The following is a 25,884-nucleotide window of genomic DNA, read 5'->3' on the forward strand; positions in this document are numbered from 1 at the left end:
GGACAGGAGGATTGTCCCTCTCCATGTCTGAAGGTCTCCTACAGGAGGTTGGTGGAGACCCAGGCGAGCCTTAGCCTGGGCATAAAGACAACTGGGCTTGCACGAATTCAAACCCTAACCAGGTTGGTGTTACACCTGGGTGGCTCAAAGTAGGCCCAGATAGGCTTAATTCCGCCAATGGGCTCAACCAATACCTTTGACCACGGCTCCCAGTGAGAGGCCTCAAATACCTGGACCATGAGAGCACCCCTTCTTTTTTTACTTCTTCCTCACTGTTCTGCTCAGCTGTGCCCCGGTTTCTCTGGCCTCAGGCTACCACGTGTGGGGGCGCAATCCCACAAAGTTGCCCATGTTCAGTGACTGTAAAACCTGAAACTTCTCCCATCCTTTATAAAAACCCACTTGAATCGCATACCAGGCTTCAGTGTGAATTCTTTCTCATGTGAACACAAGAACTGAGGTATTTCCCACCTGAGAAATCTAACACATCTTGGCTCAAAACAGAGACTGCCAAAAGGATTCTTACTTGTGCTTAGTGTTTTGCTAAGGTGTTAGTCTGTGTGAAACATAACAAAATATGGGAACTTTGAGAAAAATAGGAATTCCAGAACACGCCATTGTGTCCATGAGGAACTTGTATATTGATTGAGGCAGTTGTGTGAACAGAACAAAAAACACTGCATGGTTTCCATGCGGAAGATGTGCTAGAGGCTTATTTTCCCTCGTCCTGCTTGCTCTATTTGTATGCTGAGTAAATCATCAGAGATGTTAGATTATAGGAAGAAGAATGCAGATTTGGGATTGCAGGAAGATCTATTAATGACTTTTGCGATGCAGATGACACAGTCTTGCGTGCTAAATTGAGGAGGGTTGGAGGCATATGCTGATGAAGATATAGGATTGTACTCTTCACCATGGACTATAACTCAACATCAAGAAGACCAAAATTCTCACAACTGAGCCAAGAGCTGGCACCATGATAAATGAAGAAAATGTTGAAGTCGACAAGGGTTTAGTCTCATTTGGATCCACAATCAATGCTTATAGAAGCAGAAGATCAAAAAGATTCGGTAAATATGCAATACCTAAATCTGCTGCAGAAGCCCTCTTTAGAGTATGGAAAAGCAAGGATGTTAATTTGGGAACCAAGATGTGTCTGACCAAAGCCATGGTATTTTCCATTGCCTCCTGTGCATGTGCGAGTTAGACATCGAATAAGGAAGAGTGAAGACATGTGTTGAGAGTACCAATCTGTCTTGGAAGACCAGAAAGCCTATCTTTCTCCCTCAGAGCTCTGCTGGTTTTGAACTGCTGACATCGCCACTAGGCCACTAAGGCTGTCTGAATTTAAGTCTAGAGGTTTGGAAACATAATGTTAGTGGCATAGTGTATCTGATGAGACATTATAAGAAAAATACACATTTATTTTTATGTCAGTTTAAAATCAGAGCTGAAAAGAAATAGAATAGAAAGGGGCTTGTGCTTTCCCTCCTGTGATAGTTAGGCTTTTTGTGTTTAACTGAGAGAAGATATGGGTGGAGTTTAACCTGTTAATCAGGTCAGAGCTTGATAACCTTCTTTGGAGGTGCGACTTAGAAACATAGCTCTCTGGAAACTGGCTCCTCGCTCTCACTCTGACTTCACCTTCCTGTTGAGTCATTCTGAGACCTGGGTGAGCCCTGTGATGGTGCCACAGCCATTAGATCCACACAACTTTGCATCCTCTGGCCTGTCATCTTTCTGCATTCTGCATCATTATTGTGACTACATGAGTCTAAAGAGGGACTTATGGACCAGTATTGTACTTATGGACTTGAGTTGGGCTGGGCTGAGACACTTTTGCGATATATAATTACTTCTTCATATCAAGCTATTTCTTACACATATATGAGTGTCTACGGATTTTTTTTTCTGGTCAACCTGGCCTAACACACCTTCAAAAGTACAAAATAAAACTGAAGGAGCATTTCAACCATAGAAAAGCCAAATAAACTCACTTGGTTTCCAGAACCAAAATCAAATAGATGGCTCTGTTGTTAAAACTATTGAATAAATTAAGATGGTGTCTGCTAAATTGTTTCACTTGCATGAAAAGCTCGTGGGTAAGATATTAAGGACATGAGTCTACTTTCACCTCCAAGGAACCTGAGTTCCCTGTAATTAATTTTAGAGAAAGAGACCTGTCTGTCAAAGAATCAAGAATGATGTCATGGACATGTGGAGTGGATGGAATTAAAGAAATATAAGGAATAGTACATGTATTTATGAGACTGCTGTGCCAGTTTGGACTAAAGACCATTGTGACTGCTCTAGACTAAAATGTGGCCCTTGAGGCTCCAGTATTCCACGTGCAGCAAGCAGGCTGAGAACGATGCTTATCCCAATGAAGGGCCGATTATCCAGTATCATCCACATCACGGACAAGCAGGGCTTTGGAGAAATACATTGGAGAAAGAAAGATTTTTCCAAAGGGTATAGCCAAGAGCCATGGAAAATAACGAAATGGAAAAGTATTCTCAAGGGACAGGGAAAACAAACCCCATACAGCGGTGACCTCATATGCAGTGCAGCTGTGCTCAGTAGGCTTCTCAATGGTTAACTCTAGGGAAGTTGTTTGCTAGAATATTCTTTTTTTTTTTTTACAATCATCTAGAACTTTTATAACTTTATATTACATTCTATTTGTAGGTTACAAGACTAAATGTAAGGAGCTCCCGGGGTGCCGTGGGTTAGGTGTTGGGATGCTAAGCAAAAGGTCAGTGGATCAAACCCAGCAGTTGCTCCACAGGAGAAAGAGGAGGCTGTCTCTCATGAAGACTTACAGTCTTAGAAACCCTACATAGGACTGATGGATATATGTATCAGAATTGACTCAGTGGCAGTGGGTTTGGTTTGGGGTTAAGACAGACTTTAGAAGGACGGTACACTAGTGTTACTCTTGTCAGGTGCCATCAAGTCAGCTTTGGCTAGAATATTCTTACAAGGTGCCTCCGCATGGATTTGTTAGGTAGCTAGAGGCAGAGACCCCTCTAAATGGCAAGGCCTCCCTCCTCCAGAAGTTGGAAGCCGATAAGGCCAGAGGGCATCCGCACTTTCAGGCCCTTGAGCCAGGAAGCCAGTACACCTTGGTGGGCCCCAAGCTAGGTCAGGTGGGCTTAATTCAGCCAGTGGGGTCAACCAGCACCATGGACCACACCTCCCAGCAGAAAGCCCTAAAAAGGCTGGAACTCCTGGACCACCGCCCTCTCTTTCAGCTGCTCCTCCACGGCTGCCGTCTCTCTCTCTCTCTCTGGCTTGTGTTCACTTTACTGTAACACTTGAAACTGCTTCGATCCTTCATAGAAAGCCATTGGAATCACAGGCCAGGCTTTGACGTGATTGCTTTCTTTGTGAATTCTCATGAATTCTTTCAGGGTGAATTTATTCGCCAATTTTCCAACAGTTTTATTGGTATGTAATTCACATATCATACAATTCAACAGTTCAATCACATCAAGAGCATTTGTACAGGCACCACCATGGTGTAATGCCCGGGTGAACTCTGACCTGTGTTCCTTGTTATTTTTCATCCCATAGCTTCCATTGAGGGAGTGCTGTACATTCTCTTCCCGTGGACATGAGCTTGAGCAGGGGGCTTGCTCTGGACAAGCGATGTGCGCTACAGCCCTAATCATCATCAATGATTCTCACAGGCTCTGCACTCCCTTACATCCAGAGGATTCACTCTCTCAGCCTGGATCTTGGAGCAAAGATGAAAGGGAGCAACACTTTAACCAGTGTCACCTGTTGCACAAATCAAAAAGAATCCTTTGTTATTATACGCCTATGCGACTTTGAAGCCTTTTGTTATCTCGCCATAATTTTACCCAAGCCAACTGATAAGAGTTTACTTCTCCCTTTGGAGGTGTTCTGAACACAGAGACCTTTAGAAAGCTGTCCTGGAACCCCGTGACACTTATATGAAGTGTGGGTTTCATCTGATTTATTGCCTTCACCAAGCAAATGCTTCAGCAATTTGTTGGGAACATGAACCATTGCATTGTGCTACAAGAAAAACACCAAAATGTAGTTTTGATGGACTAACGCCTACTTTCTCATTTGATCACAACCTCATTGGGCTTAGAACCACATTGGAAAGAGACCTGTGGATATCTGTTCAGTGAGTTTCCATTGTGACTTGGAATCAAGATGAATTTTTCAGTAACTATAAAACAGATCCTGATAAACCACAAACCTGTTTGTTTTAAACTAGCTCACTGAAGTTACTCTCACAGTGTCCTAGCTACTCAAAAGGATTGAGTTCCTGAGAGAATTTGAAGAGCGCTGCTTCTGAAAGTTAACAGCCTAGAAGACTCTGGGGAGCAATACTGTGCACATATGGGGTTATCAAGGAAGGTGGGGCTCAATGGCAACTAATAGGAACGATTATTTCTGGAAAGCTAGCTCCTGGATGTATTCGTTTCTAAACTATCTCTAAAATATATATTTACCAGCTAATTCAGCTCTCTACTTTCAGGGAATATTGGCTTATCACTCTCATAGGACCTAGGATGTAACAGAACTAAAAGACCACAGAACATTTATTCTGAGAAGAAACAATTACTTCAGTAGCAAAAATAGCTCACTGAGCTGTGCAGATGGTGAGAAGGACTGAGTCACAGAAATGTCTGTGTGCTTTACAGGAGACTTTTTAGGCCAACAATTAGGTTTCTGAACTATGCTCTCATGATGCATTGTCACGACGTGCAACAGAGTATATCGATTAAGCAGGAGACATTCAACCCGCACTACTTTTGTCAAAGTTACCGCTTGTCAGCTGGGAAACCGACTTAAACTGGCCTCCAGTGAACTGAATCAGAGCTTTGTGTGCATGAGCTATCTCGAGCAGTGTTTTACAGATGGCCACCTACAAGGAAATGCTGGCAGCAAGGTCAAGTAGAAGGAAGAGTTGAACTAGGACAGAGCTGCAACAGCCAATCCTGCGGCAACCCTGGAGTGGAGGTGGCTTTTCAGGGATGGCCTGAGCTGAGTGAAGGAGAGTGGGGCTTTGTGTCCCCACCTCTTTCAGTCACTGCATGTGGGTTTCTGCACGAGAAATGGAGTAACTTTGGGCAAGGCCTCTCCCTTTGGCCAAGGAACATTGGTAGGAAAGGACTTACCTGTTACTTTCAGCTGTCAACCCACTTGAAATGAATGCCTAGATCTTGAAGGCACTCTGGGAAGGATGCTGCAGTACCTCCATTCCTTTATGCATGTTATGACCCTCAGTGAAATCCAGTTCCTTCATTTATACAATGGGAGTGATCATAGTACACCTCTCATTGGGTTCTTATGAGAATAAACTACTATCTATAAAGCATCTGGAGTACTGCCTAGTATATAATGAGTCTGTATAAACCCCTCAATCCAAGACCATTGCCTATTTCAATGCATCGTGGCTCTAGAGGACAGTGTAGAACAACCTCATTGGATTTTCCAGACTGTAAACCTTTAAGTCACTAGATGTAAGTAACGTAGATTTCTCCCACCAAGCACCTGGCTGGTTCAAACCACTGGCTTTTGGTTTAGCCACAGAGAACTCAACTACCGAGTCACCTGTGAGCCAATATAAGTGCTTGTCAAACAAGTAATTTTCCAGCAGAGATTTTCAGAGAAATAGAAGTCTAGCAATCTACCTCTAGACATAAATCAATGAAAATCCTATGGATCACAAGTTTAGAGCCACATGGTCGTGGAGATAACACAAGACCAGGCGACGTTTTGTTCCATTAGTAAAGGGCTGACATTAAGGTAGCTTACAGAAGCGCTCTTCAGAGAACATATTTAACCTAAGGGATTTTTATAATTAGTCTTCATTGTTTCCATGACGATAGGAATTCTGGTGGCATAGAATGGGCTAAGCCTTAGGTTGTTAACCAAAAGTTGGTGGTTTCAGCACACCAGCCCCTGCATGGAAGAAAAATGTGTCTGGGAGTAAATACTACTTCCATAATATTTAGTCTCAGAAAACCATAGAGAGCAGCTATACTCTGGCCTCTAGGGTCTCCGTGAGCCTGAATAGACTTAATAGCAGTGATTTTGGGGTCTTGGTTTTATGGGTTTAGTCACTTTCAAAATTCTTTGAAATATTTTTAAACAACTAATTCTGAAGTAGTTAGTGGGTCTTTCTGAAGTAGTTAGGGGTCTTTATGAAAGTCTTAAGAATAGTATGAATATACCTGGAAGACTTGAGCATGGATGTAAATATAAAATCGATTCTATTCATCATTCAAATTATTATATATTTTGAATTGCTAAAATAGAAATTACTCACAGTCATTAAATCAATTGCTAGTGACCCTATAGGACAGAGTAAACTATAAATCTTTACAGACTAAATAACCTCATATTTTCCCTGAGTGGATTGCTTTTAATTTAAAAAAATTCAATTCTTCACTTCCACTACCTTGAGAGGTACAACCAACTAGTTGTTACCTCTATGATGAGAGAGAAAAATTAGATGCAGATGTTTGTATGGCAAGGATTTGAAACAGATTCCAAAGACTTGATGCTTACCTACTATATTCTACTTGCTTCCACGTTAGCTATTCATGCACTCAACTTTGCCTGCTTGGTTTCTTAAACAGAAGAAGAAGAAGAAGAAGAAGAAGAAGAAGAAGAAGAAGAAGAAGAAGAAGAAGAAGAAGAAGAAGAAGAAGAAGGAGGAGGAGGAGGAGGAGGAGGAGGAGGAGGAGGAGGAGGAGGAGGAGGAGGAGGAGGAGGAGGAGGAGGAAGAGGAGAAGAAGAAATATCGTCTGTCACAGTTATCATTATTAACATGGCAACATCATATTGTTGCTATTTGATAGAATACCCAAGCCTCCCATCTGAGATAATCTATATAAGGTAGTAAGTAAGATGTTAAATCTTACATATTCATAATGAAGATGTCATCTTGCATGGGAGTGTGGAAGCATTTTACCAAAAAAATTTGTATTACATCATATATTTAGTGTAAGGATATGTACCATGACATCTAAAAATATACTCAGCACTTTTCTAATCATAGCATCTAATCATAGTCTCACCCTTCAAAAAGCTGATCCTTTCAAAGCAGTTTATGCACAGTCACTAATCCATTCATCTATAGTTACCAGCACTTCTCCCCAGTCAGCAATTGTGTCTGCCAGTTGAGAAACTTAATCAATAATAGAAACTTCACAACTACAAATGTTGAACTGATGAACCCTGCTGGCAATTCTAAGACTGAATCTCAACATTTGAAATATCCTGAGTAAGTTAATGTTTTATTAGTTCAGCCTGAAACACAAAGTCAAGTTGTTTTTAGGGTCTATCAAGAGGGTTCTGACCCGTAGCAACCTTATGTACAGCAGGAACAAACACCACCCAGTTCTGTACAATCCTTACAATTATTGCTGCACAAGACTCCATTTCTGCAGTCACCTATTGCTCCATCTCACCAAGGAGGGTCTTCCGGTTTTAGTATTAATTAAGACAAAAGATAAAGTGGGTGGTTAAAACCCACATGGAGGTACTATGGAAGACAGGCTTGATGATGTGCTACTGAAAGGCACAACCCTGAAAACCTACCCTCCAGCCCAAACTCATTTCCAGAAGAGAGTAATCACATCCCTAGTAGCCAGTGATTGGAAGCGTGTGAACGGTGTGAATCTGTGCATTGGAATATAAGAGGAAGTACAATGGATGAATTTTTCAGTCTCAAATATAAGAGAAAATACTAGCATAAGGGAATGTGGAGATTAACATGTAAGTAATATTTTTCAGAGGATCATCCAGCAATAGTTATAGTGCTACATTGACAGAAATTCAAATTGGGTCCCCAAAAGGGTGTGGAAAAGAGATTTTTTTTCCTGAGCTAAGATGGATCTTGGCTGAAAGCAAAGAATACCAGGAAGATATTCACTTGTTTTGTTGACAGAATGCATAGGCATTGCAGAATACTTTACTGTGCTCATGTGGAACCCAAGGACCAACAGGCAGTGTGTGACCAGCACAAGGGAATGGTTTAGAATCAAGAAAGGTATGTGTAATAGTTAGATTTATTGTGTCAACCAGGCCTATATAGGAACCTATAGGCAGAGTTTAATCAGGTCACAGCTTGATTGAAGGATGACCAAGAGAAATGGTTTCTGAGGCTGGCATCCCATTTCTCTTTCTCCCTGGTGATCAGAACAGCATGCTGCTGCTTGAGCTAGTTCTTTGCCTCAACCATGTGCTGCACTACTTGTAGGCCAAGCCAACCCCTGGATCCTGTCACTCCTTCAAGATCTGCTTCCCCATGCAGTGGTGGATCTTGTTGATGTGCAGGCATCGCTGGAGCTCCAGATCCCACTGGGTCCTCCAGCTTTGCTATGCTCCCATGCTACTGACTATTGCTGTCCCACCCTGCCGTCTGCTGTCTGCAGGCTGACTACCTATTTTGCCTGAAGGCAGACTCTGCTGTCTGCTTCCTTGACCTTGGACTGGAAGCCTGCATGAGTTGAAGGACCTTCAGTATATTAACTGTTCCATGAAAGTGAGCTGAAGTGAGCCCGCTCTATGGCTGTGTGGACTAATGATCTGTTATAGTCCTTCTGTCTGTACAAACATCCATATGTATGTATGTATGTATATATATGTATATATATTCATAAGTGTTCTGGTTTTGTTTCTCTGGAGAACTATGCCTAGCACAGTGTGAAACAGGGTTGTATCCTCTCACCATATTGTTCAATCTGTATGCTGAGCAAAACATCAGAGAAACTGGATTATATGAAAATAACACGGAATTGGTATCAGACGGAGGCTTATTAAAACTTTGACATGCAGATGACCCAACCTTGCTTGCTGAAAGTGAGGAAGACTCTGCTAACAAGTTAGTCTTGGAAACTCACAGGAGCAGTCCTGCCCTGTCCTAGAGGGTCACTGAGTCGGTATACACTCGATAGCAGTGAGCTGTGACATTTTGTCTATTCTATGGAGTAGTTTTTAAAATATATTTCCTGCCAAGGCCTCTGAATTTAATTTCTATTGATGCGTTCCTGGTGTTTGGAGGCAGGACTCAATGAATTTTTTTTGGTGACCTTGACCCTCCTGTTTCAATTAAAGCTCCCATGATGGAGTCTATTTGTGAATCATTTCCTAAGAAAAAACTAGTGAAAGAACATATCTGTAAATATTTTATTCTTGCCTACATTTGATTGATAATTAGTTGGATCTTGAATCATAGGCTTAAAATAATTTTCCATAAGAACTTTTACGCCATCACTCTAACATTTTCTAGCTGTTGGGAAGTCCTAGCTTGGTTCTAAGTTCTTTATAGGTGTCTCCCCCCAGGCCCCCACCAAATTGTTTTTATGGCTTTAGAAAACATTTAAGTGTTCTGAAATTTTTATCTCCGATTATCTAAAAATTTTACAGTGCTATACTATGCATTTTCATCATTTATTATTTGGCTACCTTTTATCTGAAGAATGCTATAATCTTTTATCCACAAACATTTTAAAATATATTTTATATAAAATATTTCTTTGTTCCATTTTTCCTGAACTCACCTTCAGGAATTTTGAGTGGAAAATCAGATCTGGATTGACACCTGTACCTCTTTTTTTCCCATTCTATTTTTTCCTTAGGATTTTATCTATTGAATTATTTCCTAAACTTTATCTCCAACTACTCTTTGATTTAAACAAAAATAGGAATCCTATTTTCAATGAAGAGTTTTTGGTTATCCTTTTAAAAACTGTCTTGTTCAACTTCTTCCCCAAAGCAATGATTTCTCTCAAGAATATGTTTGAAAGTGAACTTGTAAACTACAAAATATTTTTCAGAGGGGTGTGTATTATGCTAATCACAGTGCTTCTTGTGGTTGCTAATGGACTTCTTTAAATGTCTTATGATTCTCCTTATGTGTCCATATTTCTGCATCTTACAGTGAGAGAAACACTAATTTGATAAAGAGCCTATTAACCTCAGACCTTTCTGGAGTGCACAGAAAGGTAACCAGTCTTTAATGTCAGATTTTGGAAAGCTTTAAAAGGAGTGCCCATTTTTTCTCAAGCCAATTAATTATTAAAGTAGGTGCCTTTGTTATTTTACCTTAAGTAAATCTGGCATCAAATGAATGGGCATTTAGAAAACAAAGAGGGTATTTCAACAAATTTATGGAAAAATATATTATATCCTTTTCCCATTTCCCCCCAGGCTTGTTGAAGCCTCCTCATATATATGTTGTTGATACTTATTTTCAGCCAGGTTAGCTTCTCACTCCCACCTGCTACATCTGAGTCCAAACCTTGCGAATTATCTTGGCCATTCTTCTGTGATCTTGTCAGCAGCCTCCTTCTCTATTGTTCCACATTGCACCTTGCTACAATTGGAATTATCAGACGAAGTGTCCTTCATTTGTCACCCAGATTAGTAAAGTAGCCTCCCCGTGGGGCCCACCATCTAAGTTACCAGTCATAAGCGTATCTCCCTCCTTTACAGTCAGAATCTTCTTCCGTAAGTGAAACTGACTTTTGTGCAAATTGGTGAACCAAGATTTCTTTTCAAAACTCCATTAAAACGATTATAACGGACTAAAAGCAGGATGGAAGTGGACCCAAATAAGGCAGAGAAGGGTGTTCTGGTGATCCGTGGATATACTGCAATGCGTTTAAATAATGCCCATAGGTCCTGAATTCAGTTACGTTTACATGTTGGAGACTCAGGAGAGAGATCTGGGCTGAAAATTGTGGAAAAAGCAGATGCTGAAGAACTATAAAGGAGGTAAGACATATTCTAACTCACAATCTACTGAATGAGGGGAACGAGGTAAAAGCAGATTTCAGGATGATAATCCAGAACTTGGACATCATTTGCTGGCACAGGAAGCATGAGAAGTGTGTTTTGGTGTGCTACGTGGGCAGATACAATTTGGATATATTGCAATGTTCTCAAATCAGCAAAGTAAGTTGTTGGACATTTAGGAGATCTGGAATGAAAATATAGATCTCAGAGTTAGTAGCACCAAGCAGCTATTTGGAGGCATGAGCATGTATGTGTGCTGTCTCGGGGAGAGGAGAAATTAAGCGTCCCACAGAATCCTGAGAAACAGTAACACTTCAGAGATAAGAGGCATGAATAAAGACATTCAACACCAAAGAGGTAGTAAGAGTTCACCAAGATGATTGGAGAGAACCAAACCCAAACCACCCCACGGGGGCAGGTTGATTCCGACTCGGAGAGATTCTGCGGGACAGAACAGAACTGCCCTATAGGGTTTCCAAGACAATAGATCTTTACGGGGTCAGACATCTTCACCTTTGCCAAGGTTTGACTAGGTTTCCTGTAAACAGTGCATTTTCATAATGGTTCTAACTCATTCTTCTGAATGGTCATTGAAACACGTTTTCATGATGGCCGTTGTGATGTCCTTGCCTCTGTGCTAAATGGACTGACATTGAAGTTCTTGGGTATATTTTATAGTTTTATCTTCTCTCTTAATCCCTTCCTTGCTATTAATTCTTGCTAATGCTGTGTTCTTACATTGATTTATCTCTTTTTGCCTCTGAGGATGTTTTGAGAAATCCTTAAAGAGCCAAGCTTGTTAACATTTAAAACAAAGCTAGCAGTAGGCACAGATTCAGAGAGGATATGAGCCCCTTTCCCTGAAGACAAGCACTCAAGCTACAATGTCTATACTTTGAAGTTTGCTAGCTGAGAAGCTTCTGTGACAATATCTTATGGTTCATTCTTAAGTAGGTCAGGCAGGTCAGGTAGCATATATGAAAGTTGCTGAACTGTAATGTCCTTTGCATAATGGAGTAAATATAATTTGATACTAATTTCTTGACTTAGTTATAGGCACACACATCAACAGTTAATGAGTATCCTCTAGTATGCTGAAGAATTAATCAAATTCAACTAAGTGATTCATTGACAGTGAGTGTGGTTTCAGCTGTTTCTTCAAGCTCAGTGAAAAATCCACTGCTCACCTTGAGTCTGGTCCTCCATTACCACGGTGTCCAGAGCAATACTTACTTATGTCTTTGTCTTGTTTCTTTTTCCAATGTTTTTCCTGCTAGTTATTTGTCCTTTAATTCTCTGATTATAACTTAGGGCTTGACTAAAGGTTCTACAGAAGTTTTAAGTAGTTCGTGGAAGTGAGAGTAGACTTAGCCAGAAAGCGCGTCATGTGTCGTCAGGGGAGTACGGTTCTAAGAGTAACTGTTTTAAATCTAAATGTTTATATACATCATCTTGGATTCAAGAAAGTGCTGTCATAAATTTCATAAAGGCACAACGGCAGTATTAGCTTCTCAATGAGCCTATTCCTGTGGGTCTTGGTTGGACTTAATGTTTTCCTGCTTTGAAACCTTGCACAATTGTTAATATCTAAATAAAAATTCCTACAATTTTGTATTTTACATGCTTTGCTTACTTATTTGATCTCCTGCCTGGAGTGTTTATAAGCAATCTGAAGACTGACATTGAAGTTCTGACTTATTCATCTTTGATTTAGTATGGCACCCAGAGCCGTAATATTACCCAACAATTATGTGAGGGGTTACAAAGAAGCACATGACACTCGTAAATGCATAAAGTTACTTTATTTTAAGTATACATTTAATTTTGAAAAATATAAATGCTAAAATATCTCATCTTCTTCATCTCTTAATTCCATAAAAGTCACAATAGAAAGCTTCATAAAACTGTAAAATACTATAGTGTTATAGGAATTTTAGGTTTCATATTGGAAAAAATTATTAGTAATATATTGAAATGTTTTCTGTTCTTTATCATTTTGTTCCACCATGTTGATCTACTTCATTTAAAATAAAAAGATGCATTATTTCTCTAAAGTTAATAAAGACTTAAGAGAATAAAAATAAGAATATCTGAAAGTGCGTATTGATTCTGAAAAGTAATGTGTACGGATCTGTACCAGCCATAGAAATGGCTTAAAAGAGGCAACTGTTCGCTTTTTCACATTGTAGGACTGGGACAAAGTGACTTCTGGCTCTAAAAGATGCAATGGATGACTTTAGCCCTGAGTTGAAATTTCTTTGTAATGTTTGTCTAGGAAACAGAATTCAGAATTTGTGTATCTACCAATCGAGCACAAAGAAATGAGCCAAGAAATGGGACATACCCAAAGCTCTGGTGAAATCAAAACGTGGCCGAATAAGCATATATTACAAAATTTTTTATTTCAGGCTGTAATGAAAATCAGCGAAATCATCTTCTGAAAAGTCCTTAGACCATTCAGGCGGTCATATGCTACAAAATATTCTTTGATTGACTGTATTTCAGCCACGTGATTCCAAGTCTTCACATGCATGCTGTGAAGAGCGGCTGCTGTCATGAAATGCAGGTAAGAAAATCACAGGCTCCTGCACCCAAATCTCTACGCGGTACGGAAAGTGCTGAAGAAAACTTTGTCCCATCCCTGAACAATGTCATCCTCTATAATAGAACTCAAATGGTTTTATTTTTAAAGATAGGAGTCAGCAGTCAATACATTTTGCGTACTTTAACACAGTTTAAAACCCCCCAAACTTGGAAGACAATCATTCTCTAAACACCAGTATACAGCTGATAAAAGATTTACTCTGTGTGTGTGTGTGTGTGTGTGTGTGTGTGTGTGTGGGCGGGGGGGGGGGAAGGGGTGCGTGTGCATAAAACATACACAAACTGAATTACTGATGTTGGTCAATTATTTTCCCTCATTCTTTTAGGTCAGGGGTTGGGCTGGGAAGGGAGGTTTTCTGTTTGTTTGTTTTCTTATTCTTCAGTAATATGTCTCCCTTCCTCCTTCTCCCCACGACACCCATCTATCTCTCCAGCCAACCCTACCCCACTGCCTGGCAGAAACAAGAAGCAAGAATACTACTGTCTATGGCACATGAAAAAGGATTCCAAACGTATATCACACGGTACAGAAGCATGACTTTACCAAGGAACACAGTAACTCCGAGAGGCTTGCTTTCGAATGCCGAAACCAGAGATGCGCATGCTCCTTTGACCACCTTTACCTGTCCCCCTACATCTACTCAACGTCGGGTTACGAGGAGTGTCCAGTTAGAAATACAGGACTAGCCACGGGACTCTTTTCCTTCAGAATTCACCCCAGGTCCCAATGCCCTGGGGGACACATCCTGTCATATTCTCTGGGTCCTGTTTACTTAGAAATAAGGCCACACAGCCCTCCGGTGAGTTCGTAGGCCATGAGCAAGTTCTGGTAAAATAGAGATCATGTTGGGAGCTATGTTGGGACAGCAGGCTTTGTTTGTTTGGTGACTCCTTCTGATCCCCAGAAAGTAATGCTGTTTGAAAACGTCCCTGGGTTCCCCTCTGCCAAGGTAAGACACTCTTCTGGGGTCATACCCTGAATACAATATGCCACCGCAGAGCAGGGGACATCAACGGAGGGACAGACAGCTCTTAGACCAAGTCAAAGCCTATACAGATGAGTTTAGCTCCTCAGGAGTTCTTTGAAAAAAAACTCAAAGGAAAAAAAATGGGAGAGAGAGAAAAAAAATTGCCCGATTCTTGAGTAGGAAAAAAGTGTTAAACCGGGAGCTTTAAAAAATACACACAAATGTATTTCAAATACATTTGAAATCACTGAACAAGAGCATAGATGAAGCACAACTTATTAAACATGACTGGTTTAAATTTGTATCAATGTGCCCATAACTAAAGAAATGGGGAAAGCTCCCTGGAGAGTTCTTGGTTAGGGCAATGGAAAACTAGATTTCACAGAATCATTGTTTGAAGAATAGCTCTAAATATAAACAAGATGCCAAGAATCGACGTGTGAAATTGTAATACAGTAACATGTGATGTCCTACTATAATTTTTATAAGAAATTGTAGGCTCTTTCCCTCTAATTTATCTAATACGAAAAGTTTAAGATGATCGGAAATTTAAAAAATAAAAGCGAATTCATGTAAGAAAATTTGGATCATCAAAATGTCAAGAGGACGGAATTGCAATGTAATGCTCAGGTGAGTGGGAGCCGCTCGGTGTATATGATGAAACTGAAATACGTGGTTTTTCTCTGTTTCTCGCACTCCTTCAACAACCTCTTCTAGTCAGGGTATGTCACAAGTGTGGTTCCATGAATCCACTGTTACGGACTCAACATTTAAACTGTTATTTGTAGTGCACATTCACAGTATATATTACAACCTATTAAAAACATTACATTTAAATACCATGCTAAACTTTGGTTAATAAAGGTCAGATTCTCAATATGGTTTTTTGAAACACACACACATATGCATACACACATAGATATTTTATATGTCCCAATGATAAAGAACTACCTTTGCATCCTAAAAAAATGTGTGTGTACTCTTCTAGTGTGTACAGATACACCTCTGCATTCCCATATACACATCCCAGCTGTGCCAATGGTCTGTGCCCATTCCTATGGGTACTGCATTGCTTCTCTGGGCTATTATGTCAATGACAGTGACTGATATTTGGGTAACAAAAATGTATTTACCTATCCTTGCGTACTAAGAAATCTCTTGGACCCCAATGGGCTTTTTGGTATACAGTTTGGGTTTTATGAAACCGGACGCAGGAAGGTCAGTGAGTGGGCCCGCCAGCTACTCACACCCTTTCTCTTTCGGACCTAGGTGCACCTGCCACTCACAGAGCAGCAACACAAACACACAATGTCGGAACTGAAACAAATGCCTGCAAATACTGCCCAGGGTGACGACACGGGAATACAGTCCCCATCTGTGCCTGGGGACCCCGACGACCAGAGGGTGATGTCAGTGATTCCCCCTCCCTCGGAGGGAGTTCCCTTCTCACCCAATCTCATCATCGAACAGTTAGATTTCTCTTACATAAAAGGGGAGAAGGGAGTGCCCAGAAACGGTGCTTTTAATCTGATGCAATGCTCTGACTTTCCCTAGAAATGTGTATTTGTGTGTGTGTGTGTAAAAATCACATTATATACAATACAATTTTTACAGAAAGCCTGGCAGCTACAAATAAGAGGTAGAACTACTCAAAACTATGTTTCCTGCTGCAGGAAAAAATTCATTTTTTTACAGTAATTAAAAAAAAGTTTAAAAAATTGACAAAAAAGTAAGTTGCAGGTTAGGCCCCATAATTTAAACAACAAAATCTAGGAAGAAAAATAGTCTTCAATGTACTCAACAAATAAGTTCATTAAAGGGTTAAAAAAAGTTGCATAGGAAAAGGGACGTTCCAGCACTTGCTACAATGATGGCGACCGTTTCTGTACAGGCAGTAAAGTACCGTTCGGTTTTCTCCTTTTGATGGTAACTAAGATCTAGGGCTTACAAGCAAGAGCAAGTTAGAATAGCAGCACGTTTTCCAGTCCAGGTGCGCTCTCTGCGCGAGAGCGGAGTCTGCCTGCGGGTCAGAGATGGTTTTACCAGACAGGAAGGCGAGCCAGCAAGCACAGCTCGAAAGCATCAGTATTTTAATGAAAGGTGTCATCAAATCCTTAATACTTTTGCCCTCTGCTTAAGAAAGGGGCAGATCTGTGCATGTCTTGAGCGATGCCATTGGGATGCAAGAGGCCATTTTAACCGCCTCAGAAACAAAGGAAGACGTGTCAGGTGCTTGGTAAAAGGAATGGTGCACTAGGTCTTGAGTTCCCTATGCACAAGGAAAGCAGAGAGAGCCCTGTATTGTTTGGCCAGTGACCCCAACAGAACAAAACATAACTTTAAAAACAAATAACCAGAGGGGGGGGGCGTTGGAAATGACGAAGAACATAAAGAAGAACAACTGTCAGTTTTCAGGAAAATAAACAGGTTACAATGAAGTTTCTGTTCCCTTGCTCCTCCAGAAATAATCATTGTCTTCAGGCTCCATTTCGATTCTGATTTGAGGCGCGACTTTGCCTGGCGTTCTCGGAGGACTAGGAGGAAAAGGCAAAGAAAGAGACAAACAAGTCAGGCCATGGCACTGCTTTCACCGTCCGTTCTCGGCCTCTGCATCGGACAGAAACAGACGGCTCTGCCTGTATTAAACCTCGATCTTGCCCTTCCGTACTCACACGAATCCAGCCTTTAGATGGGGCAAAGGGGGGCTTACGAAATCAAGTAAAAATTTCCTAACACCAGCTTTTAAAAGAAAGAAGAAATGGAGAAGGGGAACTATCAGAGATGAGCCAAGGGGAGGGTAAGTCAAAAAGTCGTGCTGCCCGTGTTGCACACATTTAGCACCCCCGAAATCATGCTCCCATGTGCCGCCATCGCCAGTGACTGCAACTGCAAACAAGGTCTCTTCGGCGATGCACTTGTGTCATTCGCCTCTGGGTCCTTTGCAAAAAAAATAATCATAACGATGCTTTTTTTTTTAAATGCCAAATCAAAACAGTGGCTTCTTAGGGGATCTGCTGGGCCCATTACATTCGAAGCAGAGAAATAAATTCAAAAGATTATGACAACTGGTTTATTATTATTCTAAAAGGATCATCTTGGCAGATTTTCCCTTAGCACAAAGGACCGTATTAGGAAAAAATATGTAAGAACATGGAAAACCACAATGGGGAGATTGCTGCACCAGGAGTTTGTCCTCTGTCAAAACAGAGCGGGCCCTGTGATGCGAACCTCAGGGGAAACCTAGCCACCTCCCAAAGCCCTGATTGTGCCCTTTCAGATTTCTCTTTGTTTCCCAAACGCCACAGAGAACGTTCACAAGGAGCACAGTTTGCATCTTTCAAGGGTGCTACAATAGCTGTTTTCATGTGCGGAGACCTGAGCGAGGCGGAACCCCACGTTTACAAGTGCATAAACCTAGCCGAGGCGATGCAAAGAAAACAGCTTCGCACGTTAATACTTTTGTTTAATAAAGGTTTCTCTGATTTTGTAGCAATACTTGTGGACTGACCCCTGCACCGGCAGAGGTTAAGGTGGTAGGGGAGGGCGTGTGTGCTTATATTAAGTCAAAAGTCTGAGATTTTTCTCGTTTTAAAATGTAAACAGGACCTGAAATCCCTTTGGAGACTGAAGGAAACTAATGAGGGCGAGCTGCCAGGAAATGCCAGCTACCCCTCAGTCACAGGTGAGCCCGAACTTTAATGCAATGGGCACGGGAGATCCCATCCTTTCTAGGTGGGCGTGGGTCTCTTAGGGTGCTTTCCACCAACAAAGCCGGGAGGAGATGTGCAGACTCCATAATTTATTTAAGATAAATCATGGAGTGGGATCCGGACAAGGAGCTCTGGCAATAGCCACCAGAGACTACATTTGTGTAGTGCAATCAATGGTCCCACAGAATCCGAACCCGCGGGCGGAGCTGTACCTTGGCATGCCCCGTGACGGAAGGAAAGCAATTCTATCAGCATGATGTGTGGCGTTCAAGGAATGTTGGTGATCTTTCTCCTGGAGGAAAAAAGAAATGAAGAAATCATATGCAGCAGCTCTTCGGTCGAGCATGAGACTAGTAAAGATGAAAGTGTTTGCAAACATCAGCCTGTGCCCCTCACTGACGTATTTGTCATGACTGGAAAGAGGACAGACCATTTGAGAACACCGAAATAGCCATTTTCTCAAACTAAGCAGCTAAGTAGTCTAATGAGGCCAAGGTCCTGCAGTTTCCTCCACTCTAGGTTTCCTTGGCTCCTGTTAGTAAGGAGGGAAAAAGAGGCCCGGTTTCTTAGATGGCAAGAGCACGGAGGTGGGTGTCCAAGGCTTGGCCTGGCTTTTCTGCCCACCTTTGGTTTTCACAACTCCTTCCTGCAGTTATTCAAGGGGGGACACGCCACCAAGATACACTGGAGAGAAGTTCTACTTTATATGTATTTTTTTCTTTTACAGATTTTGAATGATCAATATGACATTGGAAAATAGCTTCGCGCTTATTTTGTGTAAGTAAATTTCTAATAAATCAATTCATTTGTATCCTTTAAAGTTGCCCCCCCCCCACCTTCCTGAGGATAACCATTAGAACTACATAGTAAACCTACCCTAAACTTTTTCCAAAAGCCTCCAATTCTGAATAAAGATTCTATAAAGCCATCTTTAAATTGTGCTTAGGCTATTCCAGGTTAGGACGCCAACTTTAAAGGGTTTTATTTGTGAGGGAGCTTCAAAAGGTCTGTGGAAAATTCCATGATCTTTTCATTCAACATTTCCACTAGCTTTTTGAAGTCTTCTTATGTTACAGTTTCCTTTTGTCATTAATGCTACAGAGATTTTTTTTTTAACAAGAAAAAGAAGCCTGATCATGACTTTAGCAAGCCATGAATTTTCACCAAATCCCACTGAAAGGAGTATGCAGATTTTAAATCTTAAATTGGATACCAAAGGTGAGACTGTTGTAACGCTTTACCTTTTAAACCCAGTATGTAAGTTAGCCTCCACGATGGCTCCCAGGGATTTCCACCGCCTAGGATTTCTGTCCTTATAGGGTCACGTCCCACATTGTACCAGGGTGGGCAGACATCTCTGAGACAATGCGGCAGAAGTGGTGGTACAAGGGGGTAGCCCCCTCAAAATGATACTCACTTGCTTTTTTGATGTGAGGGGGATAGAGCATTTGGTTCATTCCACCAGGCCAGACTATTAAACAAGCTTTCTATTTAGAGTTCTGAAAAGATTGTATAACAGTGTGCGACAACAAAGGCCTGATGTGTGGCAGACAAGGGGGCTGATTTTGCCACCACGACAATGCATCTGTTCTGGCTGTTTATCTGTTCATCTCAGTGCGTCAGTTTGGGGCGGAAAACAGCATGCCTCTCTTGCCCCACGCACCTTACACACCTGTCCTCACTCTGTGTGACTTCTTTTTGTTTCCATGAATGAAGAGGGACATGAAGGGACAGCAATTTGATGACATAAAAGGGGTGAAGAAAAAAATCAACGGAGGTGCTGTCAGCCATCCAAACAGATGAGTTTGAAAAATGTTCGAAGGAATAGAATTTCAGTGTGACACACGTATTAAGTGTGATGGAGAGTACTTTGAAGGTGGTAAGTTTGTTTTGTTAAAAAAAGAAGTTAAATACATAGCTTTGGAGAAAAAAAATCAAGCTTTTTGGGGTACCCTCTAGTATGTTACCATCCTGAGATATGGTTGTGTTTTTAAAAAATGTGGTTTCTCTCCATTTTCTTGTACTTGTGTCTTTGTGATATAACTTGTCACATTTTTCTAGGGTCAGTAGATGTTACCAAGAAAATGTGGCAAAAGTGGTGGTATGTTACTTCTAAACTATGGCTTTAGTAAAAACATACAGCTTTTATTGTATTTTGTTCCTTGTTTCTCCTTTATTGCTCTGAGGGAAGTCCTGTCAGCAGTATCTCCTTAAGGAGATACTCACATGAGAGGGAACGGAGTTTCCTGGTCTTACCACTGACCTTGGAACCTGAGATTCCCTAGCTCTGTCCCACCTTCAGAGACTGCAGTCCCAGGCAAGGGCTCAGCTGCGCTCGCATGCAGTATCCTATGCCAGACTCGCAAAATTCAGCCACCCTTAAAATTTTGAACTTCAAAGCTGTGTGAGAAAATAGCTGTGTATTGTTTAAATTTGTACACTAATCTGTTGTTCAGCAATATGTAATTAATATGTTCATCTTTCCCATAAATAATAATTTCAAAGTTTTCTTGGAAACCTGCTATTGAAGTTATATTGTCAAGTAGAATTAACAATGAGCCTCAACTGGGCTCTTCTTTCCTGGAAGAAAGCAATATACTTAAAGCCTATATGGAGCCGAAATCTCAAAGTACCCAGTAGTTTGGAGTCAATACTACTACTTGGTTTTGAAAAGCTTAAGATATTCACTAATGCAACAAGAGAAGTTTTTGTCCTCTAAAAGAGGCATATTACCTCAATTACAACAGAAAAGATAACCTGACACAAACCATAATACCGTGCCAGGCCATTAGTCTAGAAAAAGCAGCACAGTTACGGAAAGTATTTTCATTCAGAATAATTCAAAACAAAATTAGGAAGAAAAGGCATGTATCTTGTAAATTATACCTAAAAAAGGTTGCCCATGATTGCCAATTTAATTAAAAATAACAATTATTTCAAATTCTCAATATTAGCAATGAGATCATCGATCATTGAGAGCCCTGTGATACAATTTATCTTTGGAGCTGATTGGTCATTGAGCGAAGCCTAAGGAAGACAAACAGTAACAGACAGTGATGTAGGGCTAGAAGCTGCACGTTTTCGGTACCAGCAGAAGGCAGAAAAGCGAATAAGAAACCTGCTAATGAGTCCAGCCATTGAGAAACTCGTGGAGACTTGGGCCAGACAGAAAACTACCAAACACAAAATTTAAAGTTATGGATCAAAGGAATGACTTAAGAATGAAACTCAAGGGATGTAACAATAAGGTTTGATAATGAAGCGTAAATAGCACATAGCAAACAAAGAGAGCAAACATAGGGAAATTAATGGAGGTCAAGTGCAAATCATATTCAGCAGGCGTGCAGGGAGTTAGTTCTACTCACTGTCGGAAGGTTTGCTATCACTTAGGAAAGGCTGCTGTTCCATGATGTCCATTGGAATTTTAATACTTGGAACTTTCTCTGAGTATGGGCAGTCGGACTGTGAAGGAAACGGACAAACGTTTTCAGAATGTTTTTAGGATACAGCGCTCACGACCCCCCAGACCCGATCAAAGCTACCAGCCGATCAGACACACGGTACAGAGATGGGAAGTCCCAGATGCACGCTGTCACCCTTTGCAAGCTTCCCGCACCTACCCCGCGGCCACACGTGTGTTTTCACCCCTTCTGAGTGTGCGGGATTGGGCTGACGAACGCTGGAACCGCATCACGTGGACATCCCTAGCAGTTCAAGCCAGTCTAAAGCGCTCTCAAAACCCAACTCCCAGTCAACAAACCTGCATGGTTTTGAAGTAAGTGTGAAACAAGTAATCTCAAGTGTGAAACAACTGAGCAATGAAATCTTCTGCTTTAGCACATTCAAGGAAACCTCCTAGGCTTTGTTTTGGTGTGGAAATTCTTGCTGTGTTTATGTTCTGTGACTCAGTTTCCAGGAAATGGGTGGCCCTAACGTTCTTCTCCATGGCGACTGTCACGTGACCTTCCGTATCACGTGCAGAGGCGCTCGAGGGAGACAGCGACTCCACTCAATGTTGTCATTGGTTAAATTTCCTTTCAATTTGTCCTGACGATCGTTTAAATTTTAAACAAACTACGAGAAGAATAATCTGAAAAGAATGGTGCTAGCATCAAATTGTGCCCAGCGGGCAGTTAGGGAGGCCTTAGTCAGAGCTGCGCTAGATTTCAACCGGCTGATAACCGTCTGGTGCTTTGTCTTTGTGTTATTTGATACAATCTTTGGTGCTGAATCCAAATCTATGTGTGTCCTGAAATGATCCAATTATTTCCTGTAACAAAAATATCAAAAGACTCTATTTGAAAGAAAACATGAGAACTGGGGTTCATAGAAAACAAAGGGGAAATAAAACCTTAACACAAAGTTGATTATTCCACATCCAAAATTCTTTTATCAATGGATATGAAGAAGTGAATGAGATGCAATGTTCTTAGAAGATTCAGATAATAAATGTAAAAGAACAAACAACCCCCCCCCCCCAGAAGATGCCACACGCATGTACTTGTGCGAGAGTGCTGAGAGAGGCATGTCCTATCACGGTATTTCAAACATTTGCCAAAATACTATCATGTATAGACGGATACGTTGGTAACCAACCATTAGGCACAGAGTACCAGACAAACTCAAATGCCTACGGACGGTGCATACACTGGCACATTGCAATTTCCACTGTGCTCAAAATATTGGAGCTCCAAGACTCCAGGTGGCTCCCTGGATGCACAGACCCCACATTATGAGACCATACGGGGACAATCCGAAAGCTACTTTCCAAATGTAGAAACCTCAAATACCAACTCAACAAATAGAACTTGCTTCACACATCGACGGGGTTTGCTAAGAAGAACTATGTAAATCTGTTTTCTTTTAGGGGAAGAAGAAAAAAGAGTAAGAAACAGGTAAAATGTAGCATTATCTTCAAGAAATCTGGAGCTGGTGAAAAGGGAACTGACTATTGAAAATATCATTAATAAAAGTTAAGTATCATTAATAAAAAGATCAAACCCCAAACCAAACTTAAGGTAGGGAATAATCATTCGGCTGCTAAATGCGAGGTCAGTGGTTTGAAACCAGTAGGCAGCCCACTGGAGGAAAGTCACTGTGCTCCCAGGGCGATTTACAGCCTCCTGGAAGGGACAGTTCTGGTCTGTCCTAAAAGGTCACTCTGAGGGGAATAAAAGCACATCATTATTTAAAGAGGGTATGACTTGTTGAAAATCAAATGCAAAAATCAGAGGAAGTTTGTCAAGTGCTTGTTTGATTTGGTACTAGTGAGCATGAAATATAAGACACTCCCTAAATTTGATGTTGACATAATATATTTTTTGTTAGAAAAGAGAATTCCCTACTGCTACTACTACTTCATGCCTTCAATGTGCCAGGCAGGACTTGTAAACTGAGTGCCCATGGCCATAGCTGCTGTCGCTGTTTAGAAATTCAAAGTGAGATGCTGCTTTAGCCACCTTGATATTTCAGGCAGCCTTTAAAAGAAAAGTCTTGACTGGTCAAGACATTTACTTCAAAGTTTAATTTCTACTCAAATGTGTAAACAAACAATTTTAGTAATATGGTTTCTTAATATCACCAACGGAAACACATTCCTTCTTTTTCTGTCCTTATTGGAAACAGAAGATGCATCACTTTTTCTCATGACAGGTGTCAAAGCTCCCTCCGACTCGATGCTCTCTGCGGCTACACGTGCCTTGTGGAGTTAGCCTTTTATTACTCGATTGACTCGTATGAGATCCAACCCTGTCTGTTGCCTTCCCTCCCTGTATTATTTCCAAGTTGTCCAAATAGAATATGCTCAGATACCCGATTCTTTGTCCCTAAGAAGCCCTAATTTAGAATTGTAGCTTTGCCACCTCTGGCTGTGTGGACATGGACAATGATCCAAAATTTCTCAGTCTAAAGCGTTTCATCTTGGGGGTGGGGTGGTTAGAAAGCATAAAAGGCTGTACTTAAAACAACAACAAAAATGGCCCGCTGCTTAAGGTTAAGGTCAGCAGTCTCAATCAACATGTGAGCCACAGAAGAGCACATACAAAAAACAACTGGAGACCCACGTTACAGCAGGTGATGTAAAACATAAATGGCACAGTACGCTGCTTAAAGTCCGGGTGGAATCTTCGCACAGAAACCGCCATTTGGCGGTCCTTCAATAGGCCACCGGAGAAGCTGTGTGCACGCACGCAAGCGTGTGCATGTGCATGTGTGTAAGGAAAACACATCCCGGCTTCTCTCCTAGCACGTATGACAGACCCCGAGCGAAGCATCTGTGTTTCTTCAGAATAGTCTCTTGAAGAAAATAAAGCGGCAATAATTTTCTGTCTTCACTTAAACACCGCATCGCGGGAGGACCATCTGGACGATGACAGTAAACACTACAATTATGCAAAAAGATTCCAAACTCGAAATCTTTTTTCCCTTTTACTGAAGTGTTTCAAAGAAATAATCCTGCATCATGTTAGTATGAATACGAAAGTAGGAAATTCTGCTTGCTGGTCGTCTCGAGCAGCAAATCATGTGGATGGGTCACCAAGGTCTGTCCCCATTGTGCTTAATATGAGAGACAATCATTTGACAGCTAGTCTTTCAAATATAAGCCTGGGTTATCTACAACATGCACACACATTTTATAGCGTGACTAAACAACTTTCCTTTATCGCGATTATTAAGAAAATGATGTATTTTGGGAAGTCAGCTTGTCCCCTTGAATGTCTCATCATTAGGGAAAGCCTTGAGAAAATAGAAAACACGGAAGAGGAAAAATCAAGGTCAAGGAGAGGGCCCATGAATGACATGTGACATGGGTAGGGATACGCTCTTAGAACTCAGCTCTTCATCCCACACATTTCTCACCAGGACAATAATTGAATTGTCCTTTTTTTTACATTTGTTACTTTACTGTGACAATCTGGAAGCTCCTTACATCATCATGGTCACTGTCCAGGCTTCCTTTCTTCCTTTTCTTTTTCTTCTCATCCTCCTTCTTCTTCTTGTCCTTTTCTGGAATGACGTCATCTAGGAAGCTGAGGTCATGCTGGGAGAAGAGGTAGTCCATGCCCTTTCTGACAGCGACAAGTGCCAAGATCTGGGAGGAGAAATGCAGAACGTATGAAAGAGCGCGCTGCTGGCAGGAGCCGCTGTGTGTGCAGCCGTGCCCCTCCGTGCAGGAAGGTCGCTGCGTGCGTGCTTCACGCGGGACCGTCTCCACATGGCTCCCGTGGGTTGTCTGCACATGTCCTTCCTGGTGAAAGTGGGCTCAGGCAAGTCTTTGCTAAAAGTCAGTTTGGTCTCTGAAAAGTATAATCTCATTGGCTTAAAATGTGAATGTGAAATCGTTATATTTGGAACGGATTCCTTTCTTGTCATGATGTTAAATACCATATTGAAAAGCTCAAAGGGAATGGTGGCCTGTATAGGGTTTCTAATTATTCACAATTAAAATACTTCACAAGCGTTTGAAAATAAAGGAAATCTGTAGATCACACAGTATCACAAAACGTCTTGAAACTATTATAACTGCAGGATCCCTTGATTGTTTGCATAGACCATTTCAATCAGGTGTCACTGGTGCTGCAAAGAGTTAAACATGAGACTATGACTGGCAGGCTGGTGGTTCAAAACTAGCTAAAGCAGCGGTTCTCAACCCCTTTGGGAGTCAAACGGCTCTTTCACAGGGGTCACCTAAGACCATTGGAAAACACATATTTCTGATGGTCTTAGAAACCGAGACACCGCTCCTCTGTCTGTCTCCAGGGGCAGGTCCGCCCACATGCAGATATGCCCACCTACGAGCACCCTGTGTGAAG

The 25,884-nt window shown here is 41.4% G+C and overlaps 1 protein-coding gene across 2 annotated transcripts in view; it reads right to left on the reverse strand.

The window, feature by feature from the left end:
- Nucleotides 1–12,648: 12,648 nt before the first annotated feature.
- Nucleotides 12,649–25,884, reverse strand: part of SLC4A4 (solute carrier family 4 member 4) — a 343,893-nt gene continuing 330,657 nt past the window's right edge. The window contains exons 22-25 of one of the 2 annotated variants that reach the window (XM_075544221.1): nucleotides 25,002–25,163; nucleotides 21,439–21,535; nucleotides 18,286–18,365; nucleotides 16,791–16,897 (exon numbers count right to left, since the gene is read on the reverse strand). In XM_075544221.1, coding sequence (XP_075400336.1) covers nucleotides 18,322–18,365; nucleotides 21,439–21,535; nucleotides 25,002–25,163 — 303 coding nt within the window. In that variant the 3' untranslated portion in view covers nucleotides 16,791–16,897; nucleotides 18,286–18,321. Of the gene's footprint in view, nucleotides 16,898–18,285; nucleotides 18,366–21,438; nucleotides 21,536–25,001; nucleotides 25,164–25,884 lie in introns of both variants that reach the window. The other variant, XM_075544222.1, reaches the window with a different exon arrangement.

The sequence above is a fragment of the Tenrec ecaudatus genome, chromosome 3, assembly GCF_050624435.1.
Source record: "Tenrec ecaudatus isolate mTenEca1 chromosome 3, mTenEca1.hap1, whole genome shotgun sequence".
In the NCBI taxonomy this organism is placed as follows: Eukaryota; Metazoa; Chordata; class Mammalia; order Afrosoricida; family Tenrecidae; genus Tenrec; species Tenrec ecaudatus.